The following is a 15,048-nucleotide window of genomic DNA, read 5'->3' on the forward strand; positions in this document are numbered from 1 at the left end:
CAATAAAACCTATTTCTCCTTGTCTAAAAAGTACAAATACAACTGTTTTTATTTTATAAAGGACCAAAAACCAAAAAGACATTTCACAGGATGAGAGCTGATTTTATTTTTTTTTTTCAAATTATTATTATCTTTCTTTTATTGAAAAACACCCCAAACCTTTATTGGGGAAGAAACAAACCAAGAGTTGTCCAGCTTTATAGCTGGTTAACATCAGCTAAAAATAGGATTGAAATTTCTCCTTTACTTCTTTACATCCTCTTTTGAAAATAAAAAGATACTCTAAACCTAAGCTTAAATTATTGTTAGTTTTAGTAGTAACAATGCACATAAACTGACTCTTAAAAAGTTTCACAGCACACCCAAGAGACCAGGTAGGGGAAACATACACAAGTTTCTATCAAAAGATGAAGTCATTATAATACCCGAATTATTTAAGACAAAATTTTCACAATTCAATTGATACCACTAAGTTTATTTTCCAGTTGGCTTTGAAGCCTTGATCTTGGCTATCTTGTGCCTGTATAAATCAACCTTTTGGCCATGTTGAGATACTCAGGTCAATAAAGACTAAACAATCCAAACAATAACATTCTGTAAACCGGTGCTTCATTTAAGCTGTTTGTGCCAGCGGCACAATGGGTGTAAATCAGAATCCGGATTACTGTTCTCAGGCTTTTCTGTGCCGGTGGCCAGGATAATCACCAAACAGCTCACAGAAATATTTGTGAGGGTGAATACAGGTGTGATTAACCTTGTCCTCAAGCAGCCAGTATAGCTTCCAGGACAGAAACAGAGCAATTGCTGAAGGCCTGCAACACATCTACCCTTAAGTGATGCATGACTCTTTCCAACTATTCATATTATTTCCAACTGCTTTTTAATCACAGAGGTGGTGTGCTTCACTTTAGGAGCTTGATAAGCAGCATGGGGGGAATCCTCCTAACCCCCCTTGTTTAATTCTCTAGTGCCATTTAGTTATATATCCTGTCCCCACTTTTGAGAGGACACTGCTGGAAGCTGGAATCAGACACGGACCCACAAGTCAGCCTCTTAGTGGTTTGTGAGGATTGCGGGCAGGTATGTTTCAAGAAAAGTTTTGATTTGCCCAGTCAACAGCACAATGAAGTATTTCCATAGAGCACTGTGGGAACTTGACATGCCAGGGCTTGGTGTATGCACTATTTAAAATCTGCTTATGCCCAACCCAAAACCACATAAGTGGTACCTGGGCTCCAGGCCAGCTGCCTGAATACTCACGGGGGTAGCTTAACAAATTGTTTATAAAATAAACTTGTTTTCTTTCCTACTCAAGGGGTTTACAGAGCAGCTGTTCAAGTTATAGCTAACAGTAATCTCATTGATGCAATACCTTTAGATGTCAAAGGAGTTTTATAATTACATTATGAAAGGATGTGCTGGAAGCAAAACAGAAAGAGATCAAGACAAAAAGTCTTTCTGTCAAATGGGAATGTGTGGGAAGGGAACAACAGTCAAAGTTGGATGTGGCCATGTTCACCAGATCCAAAAAGCATCAGAACACTTTTCACAACCCCTCATCGCCAAACCTCAAATCATAAGGAAACAATAAGGAACATACACTTAATGCTGTGCTTTATTCACTAAATGATAAGCCTGAGCGAGAGTTAGAATTGGGCAAAGTGCGAAGAAGCAGCAAACAGTTGTTTTCTGCTGGCACCATCCACCTTTGATGCACATAAATTACAAATTTGCAAGAAACCTCTATTGGAAATGTATCCTCTAGAGAGGCTGCCACAATTGCCAGGCAGAGAAACCGTAACAAAACTCTGACTGTGAAGAAAAAAGAAAGCAGCAGCTTTGGAGGGATTTCTTCAGGATAGTTACCTAGAGATTTCTGTCCCCAGATTCCCACCCTTGGTGCTGTTTTAGTATATCCGTGGCTTTAAATACAAATTAAAATACGATTTTGATAATAATGGGGGTTCTGTGAGCAGATCTTCAGATTAGCTGTACTGTCATGGGCTGCAGGGGTGTAGTCATGTCCAACATCATATGTGGGTCTGTGCTAGAGGTGAGAACCTGGTCTTTGGCACCCAAATCTCATTTCCCATCTGCTAGGCCATCCTTGTGTCTGTTCACATCTGCTTTCAGTTTTGGTATTTTCATCTGAAATGTAGATAGATTCCATTTAATGGAAACAGTGTAGGAAAATCATAGTTTATTTCATTTCTAACTATTAGCACCATACATTTGATTTCCCAAATTAAAGCTAGTGCCTTAAGGCATGGGGTGAGTTGTGACATTAACTGCTCATCTATATTTATACTAAGTTATCACTAAGTTTGATCCTGGCAAATTGTATTTCAAAGTAATTGTGCACTGTTATCCCATACTTTGGGTATCTTTTCTGTACCATGCAGCACTGAAAAATAAAAACCTGGGCTACTACGAAATAAGCCTAGAAACTTAATCGGTGAAGTCTTTAAATGGTTGCTGTTATCCTAAATATGACCCATAAAAATCTAGAATTTTCTGTGTTTTAAAGTGCCTCACTCTTGTATGTGGTCAAAAGACACAATAATTCCAAGACAGCAGTTTGAATAGATGGCTATGGTAGAAACTGAGGCTATGTAGCCACACCATCAAAATGAAGAAGACAGTGCCTTGGGTGGCAATTTTCAGACCTACTTCTTTAAACTGGGTGGTGCCACCTTAACAGCAGTGGGAGATGTTACCTCTGATTGGGTCTGGCTGGGAACTCCCTCGAGCTTCAAAAGCTTAAACATCCCTGGAAAGGGCCTGAGTTGAGTGAAGGTTTGGAGGTAAGTACTAACTTATAAAAGTTTGAGTGACTATATAATGGAGTTACTTATGCGTTTACTTGGTTATTTGCTGGGGTAATGTAAATGCTCTGCTCTTGTTAGTTCATGTGCCGGGGAGATTAAACATGACTCAGTAGTTACTCACCACCAGCAGCAGGAGACAGGAAGCAAGAGATATTTTTAACTAGGGAGTGAATCTGGTGGTGCAGTTCAAGGCTGAGTAAGGCAGCTGTGACATCCCTGGTGGGACTAAAGGTGGGAGGGAAAACACAGCATAAGCTGTGAGCACTGGGGCAGTTTCTTCTGGGCGTGAGCAGGAGAGCTGGCCCCTTTGGTACCCTTGGACTCTGCCCCCAAGCACCAGGGTTGAAGGGTACTTCACACTGAACACAGACAGTGTTGTTTCTGAAAGGCCATCCCCTCTTGTACGGTTTTTACATTGCTGAGAGGCATCCTCAGGGAGGTTCAGGACAGGCATGTTATGAAAGCTCACTAGAAAATAGGAAGGAAATATGGAGTTTAGAGAGAAGCAGTAAAAACAAATAGGCAGACCTTTGTGCTAAGGTCTTCACTAAATATTAGCTAATGCTAAAGGTAGTGTGTGCAAGATACAGTTGCTTACTTGGCTGCAGCATAAATTCCTGGTGTCAATCAGTTTTTCAGCAGTGTCTGGGCTAGTTCAGCTAAGTGCAGTGGTCCCAAAAGCTTAGGTATTGCTCAGGTAAAGTAGAAAGTTTTTTCGTATCTGCTCTCTATGTTTCCTGTGAGTCTTTAGTCACTTGCTCATTTTGCAAGAGTCAGTTTCTTCAGGAGGAACAGTCAAATGCATCTTTTAAAGAAGCAAGTAACACCAGGTCAGACCATTTGGGCTGCTTGTAAGCCTGGTGTTTGGTATAACTCATGTTGTGACTTTAGTAGCAATATCCGTTTGTTTCTTATCTCTCCTCCTGTCCTGCTGCTGGTTTGGGCTGGCTGATGAATGATAGCAAGTTTCTCTGGCAATTGTATAGCTTTTAATGGTTCAGTAACTTGTAGAGGATTTAATATTCTACTTCCACTAGAAGTTACAAACCCTTGCAGCTTCCATGACTGCCCAGGAGCATAGCATACCCCAAATGCGTATTGAGAATCGGTATAAATATTTAGCTTTTTATGTGGTCAGCTGATAGACCTCTTTTGTTAACACAAGGAATTTGTCTGCTTGTGCACTCAGCTTTGGACTGAGTGATGAAGCTTTCCCTGCTTCATTCACAATACTTCTTGAATAACCCGTCAGCCAGTTGCTGCTCACATAATATGAGGACCTGCTAACAAATGGTTCCAGGTTGGGATTTACAAATGTCGTGTCTGTTAAATATTATCAAGTCTTTTTCGCTTCACAGGAGGTTACTACACAGTTGTGGTGTGGAGCCCCTTCCCTGGGTAAAGGGAGCAGAGCAGCAGCGTTCAGCATGCTAGTTACCATCCCAGAGGCTATTCCTTGCCCTTCTTGCACAAACAAGATAAATAGTTGACCGTAGTCTGGCAGACTGAGGGTAGGTGCAGCTTACTTCAAAAGCCTGGATGTCTTGACCTTGTCTGTTGTCCAGCGGATGGGTTCTCCAGCATGTGGAGCAGTAATCAGTGTCAGGGTTTTTTCTATTTCCTCAAAAGCAGCTATCCAGGGGTGGCAGAACCCTCCAGCTCCTAAAAACACTTGTGTTTGTTTCTAGTAACTGGTCTTGCAAGATTTTTTTTAAATAGTTTTAATACAGTTTTCCAATAAACACTGCTTCTGCTGCTGGAGAACATGTACCCCACGTATTGAAGAACGTAACTCAGGTATTCTGCACTTCTCATAAAAATTATTACTTACGTGGAGAGACCTGATGATCCTTTTCATTAAAGGCAGACAGTAAGGAAGGGGTAGCAGCTGTACCAAGAACCCTTAGCTACTAATGAAACATCACCATATTGTATCAAAGACAGATTTTTATTTATTTTTTTTAATACAACATTATGAAAATCTTTTATGGAAACTAGAAAAATAGTGGAGGACTGAGTGAGGTTCTGAGGAAGCCTTGTCTGTGTTGGCTGTACCTTTCCCCAAATAAATGCAAGAAGGCATTGAGAATCTGGATGAATAGGTATAATGATTTAAGGTAGAAAATGTTGCCCTGTCTCGTTTCTGCCTACTTTTCGGGCATCTCAAGACTTGTCACAGGGAATGGGTAACTAAACTGAGCCCTCAGGGCAAAACACAGGTCCAGACCCAGGCATGGAAATGTAGCAGTCAGCACGCAAGCTGCATATGTCAGATCCCTGTAGAATCAGTGGAGAGGCATCCAAGAAATACAAAGATTGAGGAGACTTCACCAAAATCCAAGGGTTTTTCTCTGTGCCAGAAGCTTAGGACAATTAAAATCTGTGTACAGCTGACAGAGTTACTAGTAATTAAAGAAAAAAGCTGCTGATGATAGGGTTTTATTCTTCATTTGTCATTGTTCTTATCACATAATTTAATGCTATATAGAGCTCCTTGTTCATATAAAATGCTAAAATGATATCTAAGGCTTTTCTATCTCTGCTTTTGTTCTGCAAACAGTAGATAAATTTTCCAAGAGGATTCAGTTTCATGTTCTTGGTATTGCAGCCTTTGGGTTTTTTTTAGTTGTAGGAAAAGGCCTGTTTACTGTCACTTTCTGCACATTACAAGCAGGGGCAATGTGTGTCGAGATGATATGGATGCAATGTGTCTGAGAAGTATGTTAATGGAAGAGGCACTTAGCTGCTGTGAACTATATCTATAAGCTGCACTGCCATATAGTGAAAGATAGTCACACAGTGTGCAGAAACTAGTAAAAACACGGTATTGGAGGCAAAACATTGTAATTAGCATAAGCTATTCGCACTTTAAAACAGGAGGTGATCATTTTTTCCTTTATGTGCATTTGGATTGTATTGTCTAAATTACCCCAAATATCCCTATTTATTGTAGTAGCATGACCTGATTCTTACCAAAATTGCTCAAGAGAGAACTGTCAATCTGATTTTTCTTTAAAATCAAGTTTTGACAAAATACGTTCAAAATGTACTTTAAGAACACTTACTGCACTGTGACTTCAAAGATTCGGGCTCTGAGAAAAATGTGGTATTCTGCTAAATTTTAAAATCAAGCACTCTTTCTGAATCATTAGGACACAATTAGGATACCCATTTTAAGCTTTTGTTTCATCCCAGTCATTAGTGAATGATAGTAACAACTTAGTGAAGGGGGAATGCTAGTCCCAAAGCAGCTCAGCCTGTTTCATGGAAAAAAAAGGAAGATTAACAATTCATTTGCCCCTACTTGGGGAAAGAAGTGCATGGCAGTTGAAGCTCCAGCAATTAGCTACCGGTAAAACATGTTTTACTTTTCTTTTTCTCTCTTCAATGAGGATGCTGGGAATGAGGGTAACTTCCCTGAGAGTGTGGTAGGATTTTCAGTAGCTTTGTATGATTGTGTTAAAATGCAGCAAGGTTCCTCCTATAGCTTGGGACTCCTGCCACTTGTTTAAACTTGTCTGTATTTGGTTATAGTCATAACAAACTTCCCTAACAGCACTGCAGAAAGCTTCATATATCTGTGTGGTGTGACTAGTCCATCTCTCATTTTATGTTTTAAACCAGGTTAAGTTTAAACGTCAACAGGCATAGTGAGAATAAAAGGCTCTATTCTCCCCTCAAAATAATGGTACTGACACCAGTTTTAGGAGGTGCTGTGTGCTTTCTGCTTAATGTTTTTCAGGGAACCAGGAGCTCAGAAGCATGTCTGGGAAGCCCAGGCTTACCTACCTTAATGGAAGGGGGCGAATGGAGTCCATACGATGGCTGTTGGCAGCAGCCGGTGTGGAGGTTAGTTGAGACTCAGTAGAGTGTTCCAGACTGCTGTTTTCAACTGGCCTCAGTGAGGACCAATTTAACATGCACGCGAGGGGAAATGGCTGCAAGAGGGTGGCTAAATGCATTTGACGCATAGCTCTGCAGGTTTGTAACTAGCTTATTTGATGGTTAATATTTTGGATGCAAACTTGGTGGAGCTTGGAGTTCATTAAAGCTAGTAGCAGTCCCCTGAAGTAATTCATCACAAGGGGTCAAAATGTGGATTTATTTAAAGGCCCTTATTTACTTTTCAGTTACAATGTGCATAAAGAGAAGCATTTTGTTGACTTATACGGCCCAGGATGGGGTCAGAAATAGTTGATTTACCTTGTGCTTCTCTTGACACTGGCTGCAACCTGTCTTCCTCCCGTAGATGTCTGTACTCTGTTTCTACCCTTAAGTTATTTCCGCATCAGTGCACTGGGGCAGAACTGGCCAAGCCCTTCTGCATCTTCCCAACCGTGAGGATGTGCTAGGGATCCTCAGGACATTTGACAGGGTTCTTCAGCCAAACAGCGAAGTTGAAGATCCAACCCAATATTTTTTGCTTTGTTCCATCATTCTGTGCACGATTATATGCACACTTGGAAAAGAAAAATGTTCAAATACAGCAATATAACACTATTGTCTCTCCCCCTTCCAGTTTGAAGAAATTTTTCTGGAAACAAAAGAGCAGTATGAAAAGATAATCAAAGGTAAGAATCCCAGTGTCTGAGGCTTAGACTCTCGAAAAACCTGCTCCAGTTCAGCTAAATTTGTGGTTTAAAATTAGTTTATTTAAACCAGTGCAAACTTCTAGGTGCACACCTAGAATACTGAAATACTAGTTTTGAGTAACCTATTGTTTTCAGTGCCAAACGACTCCTATCATCTAAAAGCTGTAGCTTCTGTGACTGTTCACTGTAGTACAGTAAACAGGGGTAGCAAACATTCCTGTTTAATCAACTTAATTTTCTGTGCTGTTGAACTGTTAGCATGGATCCTGGCACATTTTTTGTCCAGGACAAATAGCAGTCCCTGAAGCAAATCCTAGGCATCATCTGGGAGTTGTCTCAGGCCAAGGGCTATTTTTAAGATGTCATTTAGATGTGACCACCATGCTTTATAGGCAGAGACCTAAATAAAATGAATGCAGCCAGCCTGTACCAGCTGGCCTTAACTGTTGTTGAGTTGGCTAGTATAGATGTACCTGTATGTTGGTTCTGAACCTCAGTGAGATAAGCCTCTGAAAGAAAGGTTAGCATGGCACCAAAATCCTCAGGAAAGCCAGTTTTCCTTTGTTATAGGCTCAGTGTGAAAATCTTAGTGGCAGTTCAAAGCAAGATAAACCTTGAGCCATGAAGCTTCCACCAGTTAAAAAGCAGAAAGCCAGTGGGGGAGACCTGTGGAAAGTCTGTGACCAAATTAGCAAGCCACAAAGGCAAACCATGGGAGTGAGATCGGTTCCCAAAACCAGAGCATATCCCCAGCTACTGCCCTTGATATTTGGCCAGATGAAATCCAGCAGTAAACCAACCCCTTTGCAGCCACCCTGGAAGGAGAAGACCTTGCTGCCAGGGTGGGAAGGAATTGGGATTGTGCTAGAGTGTACCTGCCCTGCAGTTTACCTGCTGCCCACGACATGTAAGAGAAACCTCACAGAAGGCTGGGCTTGTGAAGACACACTAGGAGCCTTGGAAGAGGACGTGGCTGTTTGCTCAGCAAGGAAAGCTGTGTTTAAAGAAATCCTGACAGGAAAACTAAAATGAACACAAAATGAACATAAGTGGTATCAAGAAGATCAGAATTAAATTTTCAGGTCCAGCTGCCTGGGATTCTGATAACATGGTGGGGCAGTGCAGTATAAAGACACCAGTTATAGCTCTAAATATGATAGCTCAGGTACTGAAAGCCCAAATCTGAATTTGCTTCACACAACTAATTAATCCAGAGTGGTATAATCCTGGATACAGTATCCAAGCTTATCTGTATCCAGAGGGAAAAATTAGATGGTGATGAAAAGGATAGGGAAGTTTTACAAAGAAGATCAAGGACTTCTATGTATGTATAGAGAGCTTAAGAGGGTGAGAACACAGAGAAAAAGGTGAGGGTTAATAGGATGGGTTGAAGAAAGACAAATTAGCCATCCTGATAAAGGGAATTCTGGAATGCTGCTGGTCATGCATGGCAGGACAGAACACAGCAACACAACCCCACGCTACTTCTAATATTTTTTCTCTCCCTACCAACATGCTTTTTTGCCAGGTTATCCTCTGTTTAGACACCACCACGCGGTTAGAATGGTCCAGGTGTGACTTTGGCCTATGCTAGCTAATGACCTAAGCAATGCTCCAGCAGTGTTCAGGATGAAGCCTGAGCCAAGGCTTGACCCCAACAGGCAGTTTATAGACAGCTATTTTGGCGGCATCAGCTTGGCCAGACCTGTACCTGCTGGTCTGAGATAGCTAGTTTGGCTCAATCTGTGTTGCCCAAGTTGTTACTTGGATATCAACAAGCTCTGCTGGTCAGTGACAAATGATTCTAGATGGTTGTTTTTCATGCATGCTCCACAGACAACTTTCCAACAGCACAATCCAATCTGCAAACAACTTGCAAACTGCTTTTAATCCTACACATATATTCAATGCAGGGGTTGTGTGAATTGGTTCTCACTGCAAAGTGAGGAGAAGCTACTGACCATGACAGAAATCCCTCTATTCTGCAGATAAGAAACAAACCATGCGTTCAGTTTATTCACATTTGCTGCATCATTTTTTATCAAGGGCCAGAAAGTCAGACTTTATTTTTTACTTTGTATCTTTCTGCTGAAAAATATCCTTCCAGCGCTGTCAGTTTTTCCATTCTGCTGTGTTTGTGCTGGGTAGATACCAAGTCATAATTTTCCTTAAGCTGCAGAAGTGTCTTCTGAAAAGATAAAATCTTTTTATGAATGCTTACAAGAAATAAATGCAGGCTGCAGACAGAACTATTCTTTGAATTAAAACTGCAAACTCACAATATGGAATGAGTGAATAATGTTTATTAATTCTGGACTAGCAAAGTGTTTTAACAGCTCTGTGGAGCAAAAAGCAAACATATGTCTGTTAAAATGAACCCTTGTACCCAAACCCTTGCACTGAATGGATTAAAACTGAGCACTTCAATTATTAGCTTTGAGTAATGCAAGGTGGCAGCTGTCTAGCTGGATTTGGAGTTTTGCTGTGATTTTTAACAGGGCAGGATTATTCTCTGGATGCTCTTATTGTGTCAATGGAGGGATTATCTCCAGCAGAAAACTGGTCTAGAAAAGGCTGACTTTGCTATGTTGAATGTCAGCTTAGCTCTCAGAGCTGTCTCACTGAAGGCTCAGATAAATGCTCCTACCAGCATCAGGAGAAAATGGACTAAAAGATGTATCTAAGTAGGCTTAAATTGTTGTGGAATGACACAGAGGCTAGGCCTGTACCAAACACCTAAGCGAACTCTAAAACTTTTGTCCCTGGAGTGACTGCACTTAAACAACAAATCCTGTCACAGTCCTTGCCGCTCACTTTGTAAGGTAAAGCAGCCTGAGCTCTCCCTTTATTCCAGTAGCTCAGTCTTGCTGTGGTACTACCCCATTCATTTTCTGTTCATTTGTGTATGTCCCTGACAGGTAACTGATCTGCATTCAAAATAATCAGATTTGTTTAAGCTTAGTTTTAACACAGATCTTTATTCTCCTCCAATCCCTTGCGTTCAAAGTACTGGCTCACTTTTCCTGGCAGCATGAGGCCGGGTCCTGAAGTGCAAAGGAACAGGCAGTGCCAATTCCCATTAGCCAGTGAAACTCTGGCAATGATGTAAAGTAAGGGGCCCAGCTGCACTAGGGTGACCTAGCTACAAAAGCATGAGCAGGCTAGACAATACTAGATCTTTCCCACAGTGTTAGTTTACTGCATGGAGTTTTACAGTTAGGGCAAGACAACAATGATCTACACTGCAAAAGAAATGTGCTCAGTCTGTCACTCTCCTGTAAAGCTAGCAGTCTAGGAGGAACTAAGAAGCTTTCCTTCAACACTCCACCCTAGATGGAAGCCTGATGTTCCAGCAAGTGCCCCTCGTTGAGATCGATGGGATGAAGATGGTGCAGACCAGAGCTATCCTCAGCTACATAGCAGGGAAATACAATCTCTACGGGAAAGACTTAAAGGAGAGAGCCCTGTACGGTAACACCTCCTTCCACTTAATGAGCAATCTGTTATTTGATGACTGCATTATCTATAACAAATTGAATCCTGCATATCCAGTAGAAAGGCCTGAGAAAGGCTAGCACATTAGAAAGCAAGGACTCCAGCCTTTCCTTAGATTTTAACCACTGCTTCTGAAATGCTCCTGGACAGAAACAGGCTTTTAGTCCTTTTAAAAGAATTTAGAATCATAGCATCGTTAGGGTTGGAAAGGACCTTAAGATCATCTAGTTCCAACCCCCTGCCATGGGCAGGGACACCTTATGCTAAATCATACCACCCAAGGCCTCATCCAACCTGGCCTTGAACACTGCCACGGATGGAGCATTCACAACCTCCCTGGGCAACCCACTCCAGTGCCTCACCACCCTAACAGGAAAGAATTTCCTTCTTATATCCAACCTAAACTTCCCCTGTTTAAGTTTTAACCCACTACACCTTGTCCTGTCACTACAGTCTCTAATGAAGAGTCCCTCCCCAGCATCCCTATAGCCCCCCTTCAGATACTGGAAGGCTGCTATGAGGTCTCCATGCAGCCTTCTCTTCTCCAGGCTGAACAGCTCCAACTTTCTCACCCTATCTTCATACGGGAGGTGCTCCAGTCCCCTGATCATCCTCGTGGCCCTCCTCTGGACTTGTTCCAACAGTTCCATGTCCTTTCGATGTTGAGGACACCAGAACTGCACACAATACTCCAGGTGAGGTCTCACAAGAGCAGAGTAGAGGGGCAGGATCACCTCCTTCGACCTGCTGGTCACGCTCCTCTTGATGCAGCCCAGGATACGGTTGGCTTTCTGGGCTGCAAGCACACACTGAAGCTGGCTCATGTTCATTTTCTCATCAGTCAACACCCCCAAGTCCTTCTCCGCAGGGCTGCTCTGAATATCTTCTCTGCCCAACCTGTAGCTGTGCCTGGGATTGCTCCCACACAGGTGTAGGACCTTGCACTTGGCATGGTTAAACTTCATGAGGTTGGCATCAGCCCACCTCACAAGTGTGTCAAGGTCCCTCTGGATGGCATTCCTTCCCTCCAGCACATCAACTGAACCACACAGCTTGGTGTCATAAGCTTAGCTTTAGTTCATGTTTAGCTTTGGCTATGAAAACTTGCACTATGGTGGTGATACAACATTTGCCTTAGTTAACTGGAATACAGATGAAATAACTTCTGTGCTCTTTTCTACTGTCTTTCCCTCACCAACAGGATTGACATGTACGTGGAAGGAATAATAGATCTGATGCAAATGATTTTGATGTTTCCTTTCTCTCCACTGGAGGCAAAGGAGAAAAATCTTGACTCAATTAAGGAGAGGGCAACTAACAGGTACTTCCCAGTCTTCGAAAAGGTAAGCGGGAGTGAGGCTCTGTCTACAAAACTTGTATTTACAATTATAAAAAAAGTTTCCCCAAAATAAGAACATGTTTATAATGCAGGCCAGTTCCAAATCCTTGGCTTTCTTGGTCCTCTCCTCTCAAAGAAGGCGAAATACAGCAGCATGTTTCTCCATTTGTGGGCTTATGTTGTCAGGGCTGTGGTATTTGGACATCTACAAAGAAATATGTTGTCAGCTACAGAGCAAAACTTTTCAGTAAAGTACAAGCAAGCACATACAACTTTTTTTCCCTGACGGGATAGTTCCACACTTATATTTGTATAAGTCTAGCAGGGAGATGTGCTCTAATTTCAGTTGGAAGATTTTCACCAGAAGAATACAAAAATCCCTTGCAAGTAAATCAGGTAGAGAGGTTAGGAGCACTTCAGCAAAACAACAGTCACAGATTTTTGCACATTCTGCTTTGGAAAACAACAAAACAAACCCATATGACTCAGGCATCTGGCAATATTTATCACTTTTGGAGTATCCACTTACTTTTGATGAAAAATAATACTGAAGCCTGAACATCTTGGAAGTTCTCATGACTACAGTAACTTTATTCCCAAAGGCAGGGATTTTCTTTGGTTAGCTATTATAATTCTGCACTTCTAAGTTTGCTTTCTGGTATCAGCATTAGACATAACTTTAAATGAAGTATCTAACTGGCAATTTTGTAAGTTCTCCAAGCTACTCATCCTCCATTATCCCTATTTCTAATTCTGTGACTGTTACTAGTCTACTTAAGCATGCGGTTTTGTCCCTGTTCCCAGTGTCTATCATTATTTATCATTACTGATTAATCAAAGTTTGTAGTACTGTGTACTATAAGAGTTCAGATTTTTCCCAACAATAATGAAGTGATTTAGGGTCACCACTGCCAGCTGAAATCTCCACCCTGAAAACTGAGATGTAATAGCTGTTCAGCAGTACAGCTGTGCTGGGAGGCTCAGCTGCCAGGCATCATATGTCCCATGCTCATTTACAACCCACATTCTCTTGTATTCCACAGATTTTGAAACAACATGGCCAAGACTTTCTTGTGGGCAACAAATTCAGCTGGGCAGATGTTCAGCTAATTGAAGCCATTTTAGCAGTGGAGGAGAAAGTACCTGCTGTGCTGTCAGGGTTTCCTCAGTTGCAGGTAATTTTGTTATTGAGCATGCACGTATTCAGGAGATAGAGAGCAATCCTGAACTTATCATCTCTCTATGCTTTGTAAATCAGAGGACCTGTCACTATCATGTTTGCCTGACATTAAGTACAAAAGGGATTTTGAGATCCCAGTAACCTCACTTCATTTTTGTCCTCTATGGTATGACTAAAAATTCAAGCCTTAGCATGAAGCCACAGGGCTTTTGCTTGTTTTTCAATAATCAGTACAATTGAGGATGAACTTTCTGCCTTTGTGCCATGTACAAAGTTTGAAGAAAAGAAGAAATGAGGCACCCCTGCTGTGAGGCTTGACCAGAAATCGGAAGCCTCCAGGCATGCAGCATGCCATATAGTATAGCTCATGGGCAAGCCTAGGGCATGGCCTGCAGGAGCCATTTAAGAGTTTGAGCTACAGTGGACCCAGCTAGTCTGTGACCAGAAAAAAACACCAGACAGTGTTCAGTAGTCCTCCCTTGTGCCTGTAATCGTGGTAATAAAGCAGTGTAGGCAAGGCAAATTTGGGTTGACGATGCAAGGCTTGAGGTCATGTTTCTTTGTGCTTACAAACTGTTAATTTGAAAGGTGGACTCAATGACTTTGGCTTTATTTCCATTAACAAAAGAAACAGTTCCTCATCAGACTATCACTATCAAGGTCTTCTACTTGGAACCGATTTCTTTTATTCCCTGCATTCCCCCCCCCCCCCTTACTTTTTCAACAGCATGAATTCAGTGTGACAGAATGGGGCAATTCAGCCACAAAGTAGGCAGTAACGTATGTCAGCTTTTATCCCTTATGCAGTTCTGCAGCACCAGGTAATTCTTGCCTTTAGCTCCCATCTTCTAGCAAGATATCCAGTATCTTAGCCACTGGGCATGGGCACAGTTCTGTTGAGGCCATGCCTTGAATTATGGAGGGATTCCTTCACTGCCCCCTCCAGTAAAAATGGGATTCATTTACATATATTGTGGTTTTCCCTGATCGTAGTTCACACCATTAGAACCAGCAATGAAAAGGAAAAGGTTGTGAGCTGAGTTAGTGCATTTGTATCTGCAAAACTATCACCCTGGTACTCTTGGATTTTTGCCTTTCGCTTCTTTCAGGCAGCAGAGATGTAGACACTGTCTGCTCCAGTATTGCCTTTATGAGTAAGAACAGGCTTTTTGCAGCAGTGGAGTCCTGTGGGCAGAAGGAGACTTGTGTAGATGGCGCAAGATATGAATGAATGTCAGGGTCTCTTCTGGCAGCAGGGGGAAGCACTTGTTCTGTCCAAGGAGCACTCTTTGCTACTGGAGTAACTGGATTTTTTCTCTCTTTTTTTTTTTTGTTTTTGTTTTTGTTTTTTTTTTTAGGCTTTCAAAAGAAGAATGAGCAATATGCCTACAATTAAGAAGTTCCTGCAGCCTGGCAGCCCGAGGAAACCCCCCCCAGATGAACATTATGTAGAAACTGTGTTGAAGATTTTTATGAAATGAATGCCTTGCTACCTTCAGTGAGACCCTAAATACTGGTGGGGGGGAGGAACCAAAGGGAAGAGGGAACTCGGTAAATTGGTATTGTTGTAACTAAAACCAATGGTTGAAAAGTAAAGCTGACTTACTACCTGTA

General features: G+C 41.8%; 1 protein-coding gene and 1 long non-coding RNA gene across 3 annotated transcripts; one reads left to right on the forward strand and one right to left on the reverse strand.

The window, feature by feature from the left end:
* Positions 1-298: 298 nt before the first annotated feature.
* Positions 299-8,066, reverse strand: LOC134167476 (uncharacterized). The gene is made up of 2 exons (XR_009966199.1): positions 7,913-8,066; positions 299-2,148 (listed from the first exon to the last, which is right to left on the reverse strand). It is a non-coding gene; the product is annotated as an uncharacterized LOC134167476 (long non-coding RNA).
* LOC134167475 (glutathione S-transferase-like) lies at positions 2,681-15,048 on the forward strand. Of its 2 annotated transcripts, XM_062626191.1 has the most exons (7): positions 2,681-2,804; positions 6,571-6,677; positions 7,348-7,399; positions 10,754-10,886; positions 12,117-12,258; positions 13,298-13,429; positions 14,793-15,048. In XM_062626191.1, exons 2-7 carry the CDS (start codon positions 6,591-6,593, stop codon positions 14,913-14,915), a joined length of 669 nt encoding a protein of 222 aa, XP_062482175.1. In that variant the 5' UTR covers positions 2,681-2,804; positions 6,571-6,590; the 3' UTR covers positions 14,916-15,048. The 2 variants fall into 2 exon arrangements, with proteins under 2 accessions (XP_062482175.1, XP_062482174.1); XM_062626190.1 differs by lacking the exon at positions 2,681-2,804 and having other exon boundaries at positions 6,528-6,677.

The sequence above is a fragment of the Pezoporus occidentalis genome, unplaced genomic scaffold (genome assembly GCF_034315485.1).
Source record: "Pezoporus occidentalis ecotype Australia unplaced genomic scaffold, CSIRO_AGI_Poc_V1 ctg29, whole genome shotgun sequence".
In the NCBI taxonomy this organism is placed as follows: domain Eukaryota; kingdom Metazoa; phylum Chordata; class Aves; order Psittaciformes; family Psittacidae; genus Pezoporus; species Pezoporus occidentalis.

Coding starts and splice junctions, on each gene's coding strand:
- LOC134167475 (XM_062626191.1), top strand. CDS start 6,591: ATGTCTGGGAAGCCCAGGCTTACCTACCTTAATGGAAGGGGGCGAATG. Junction 7,400..10,753: donor GTATGAAAAGATAATCAAAG/GTAAGAATCCCA, acceptor ACTCCACCCTAG/ATGGAAGCCTGATGTTCCAG. Junction 10,887..12,116: donor GACTTAAAGGAGAGAGCCCT/GTACGGTAACAC, acceptor CCTCACCAACAG/GATTGACATGTACGTGGAAG.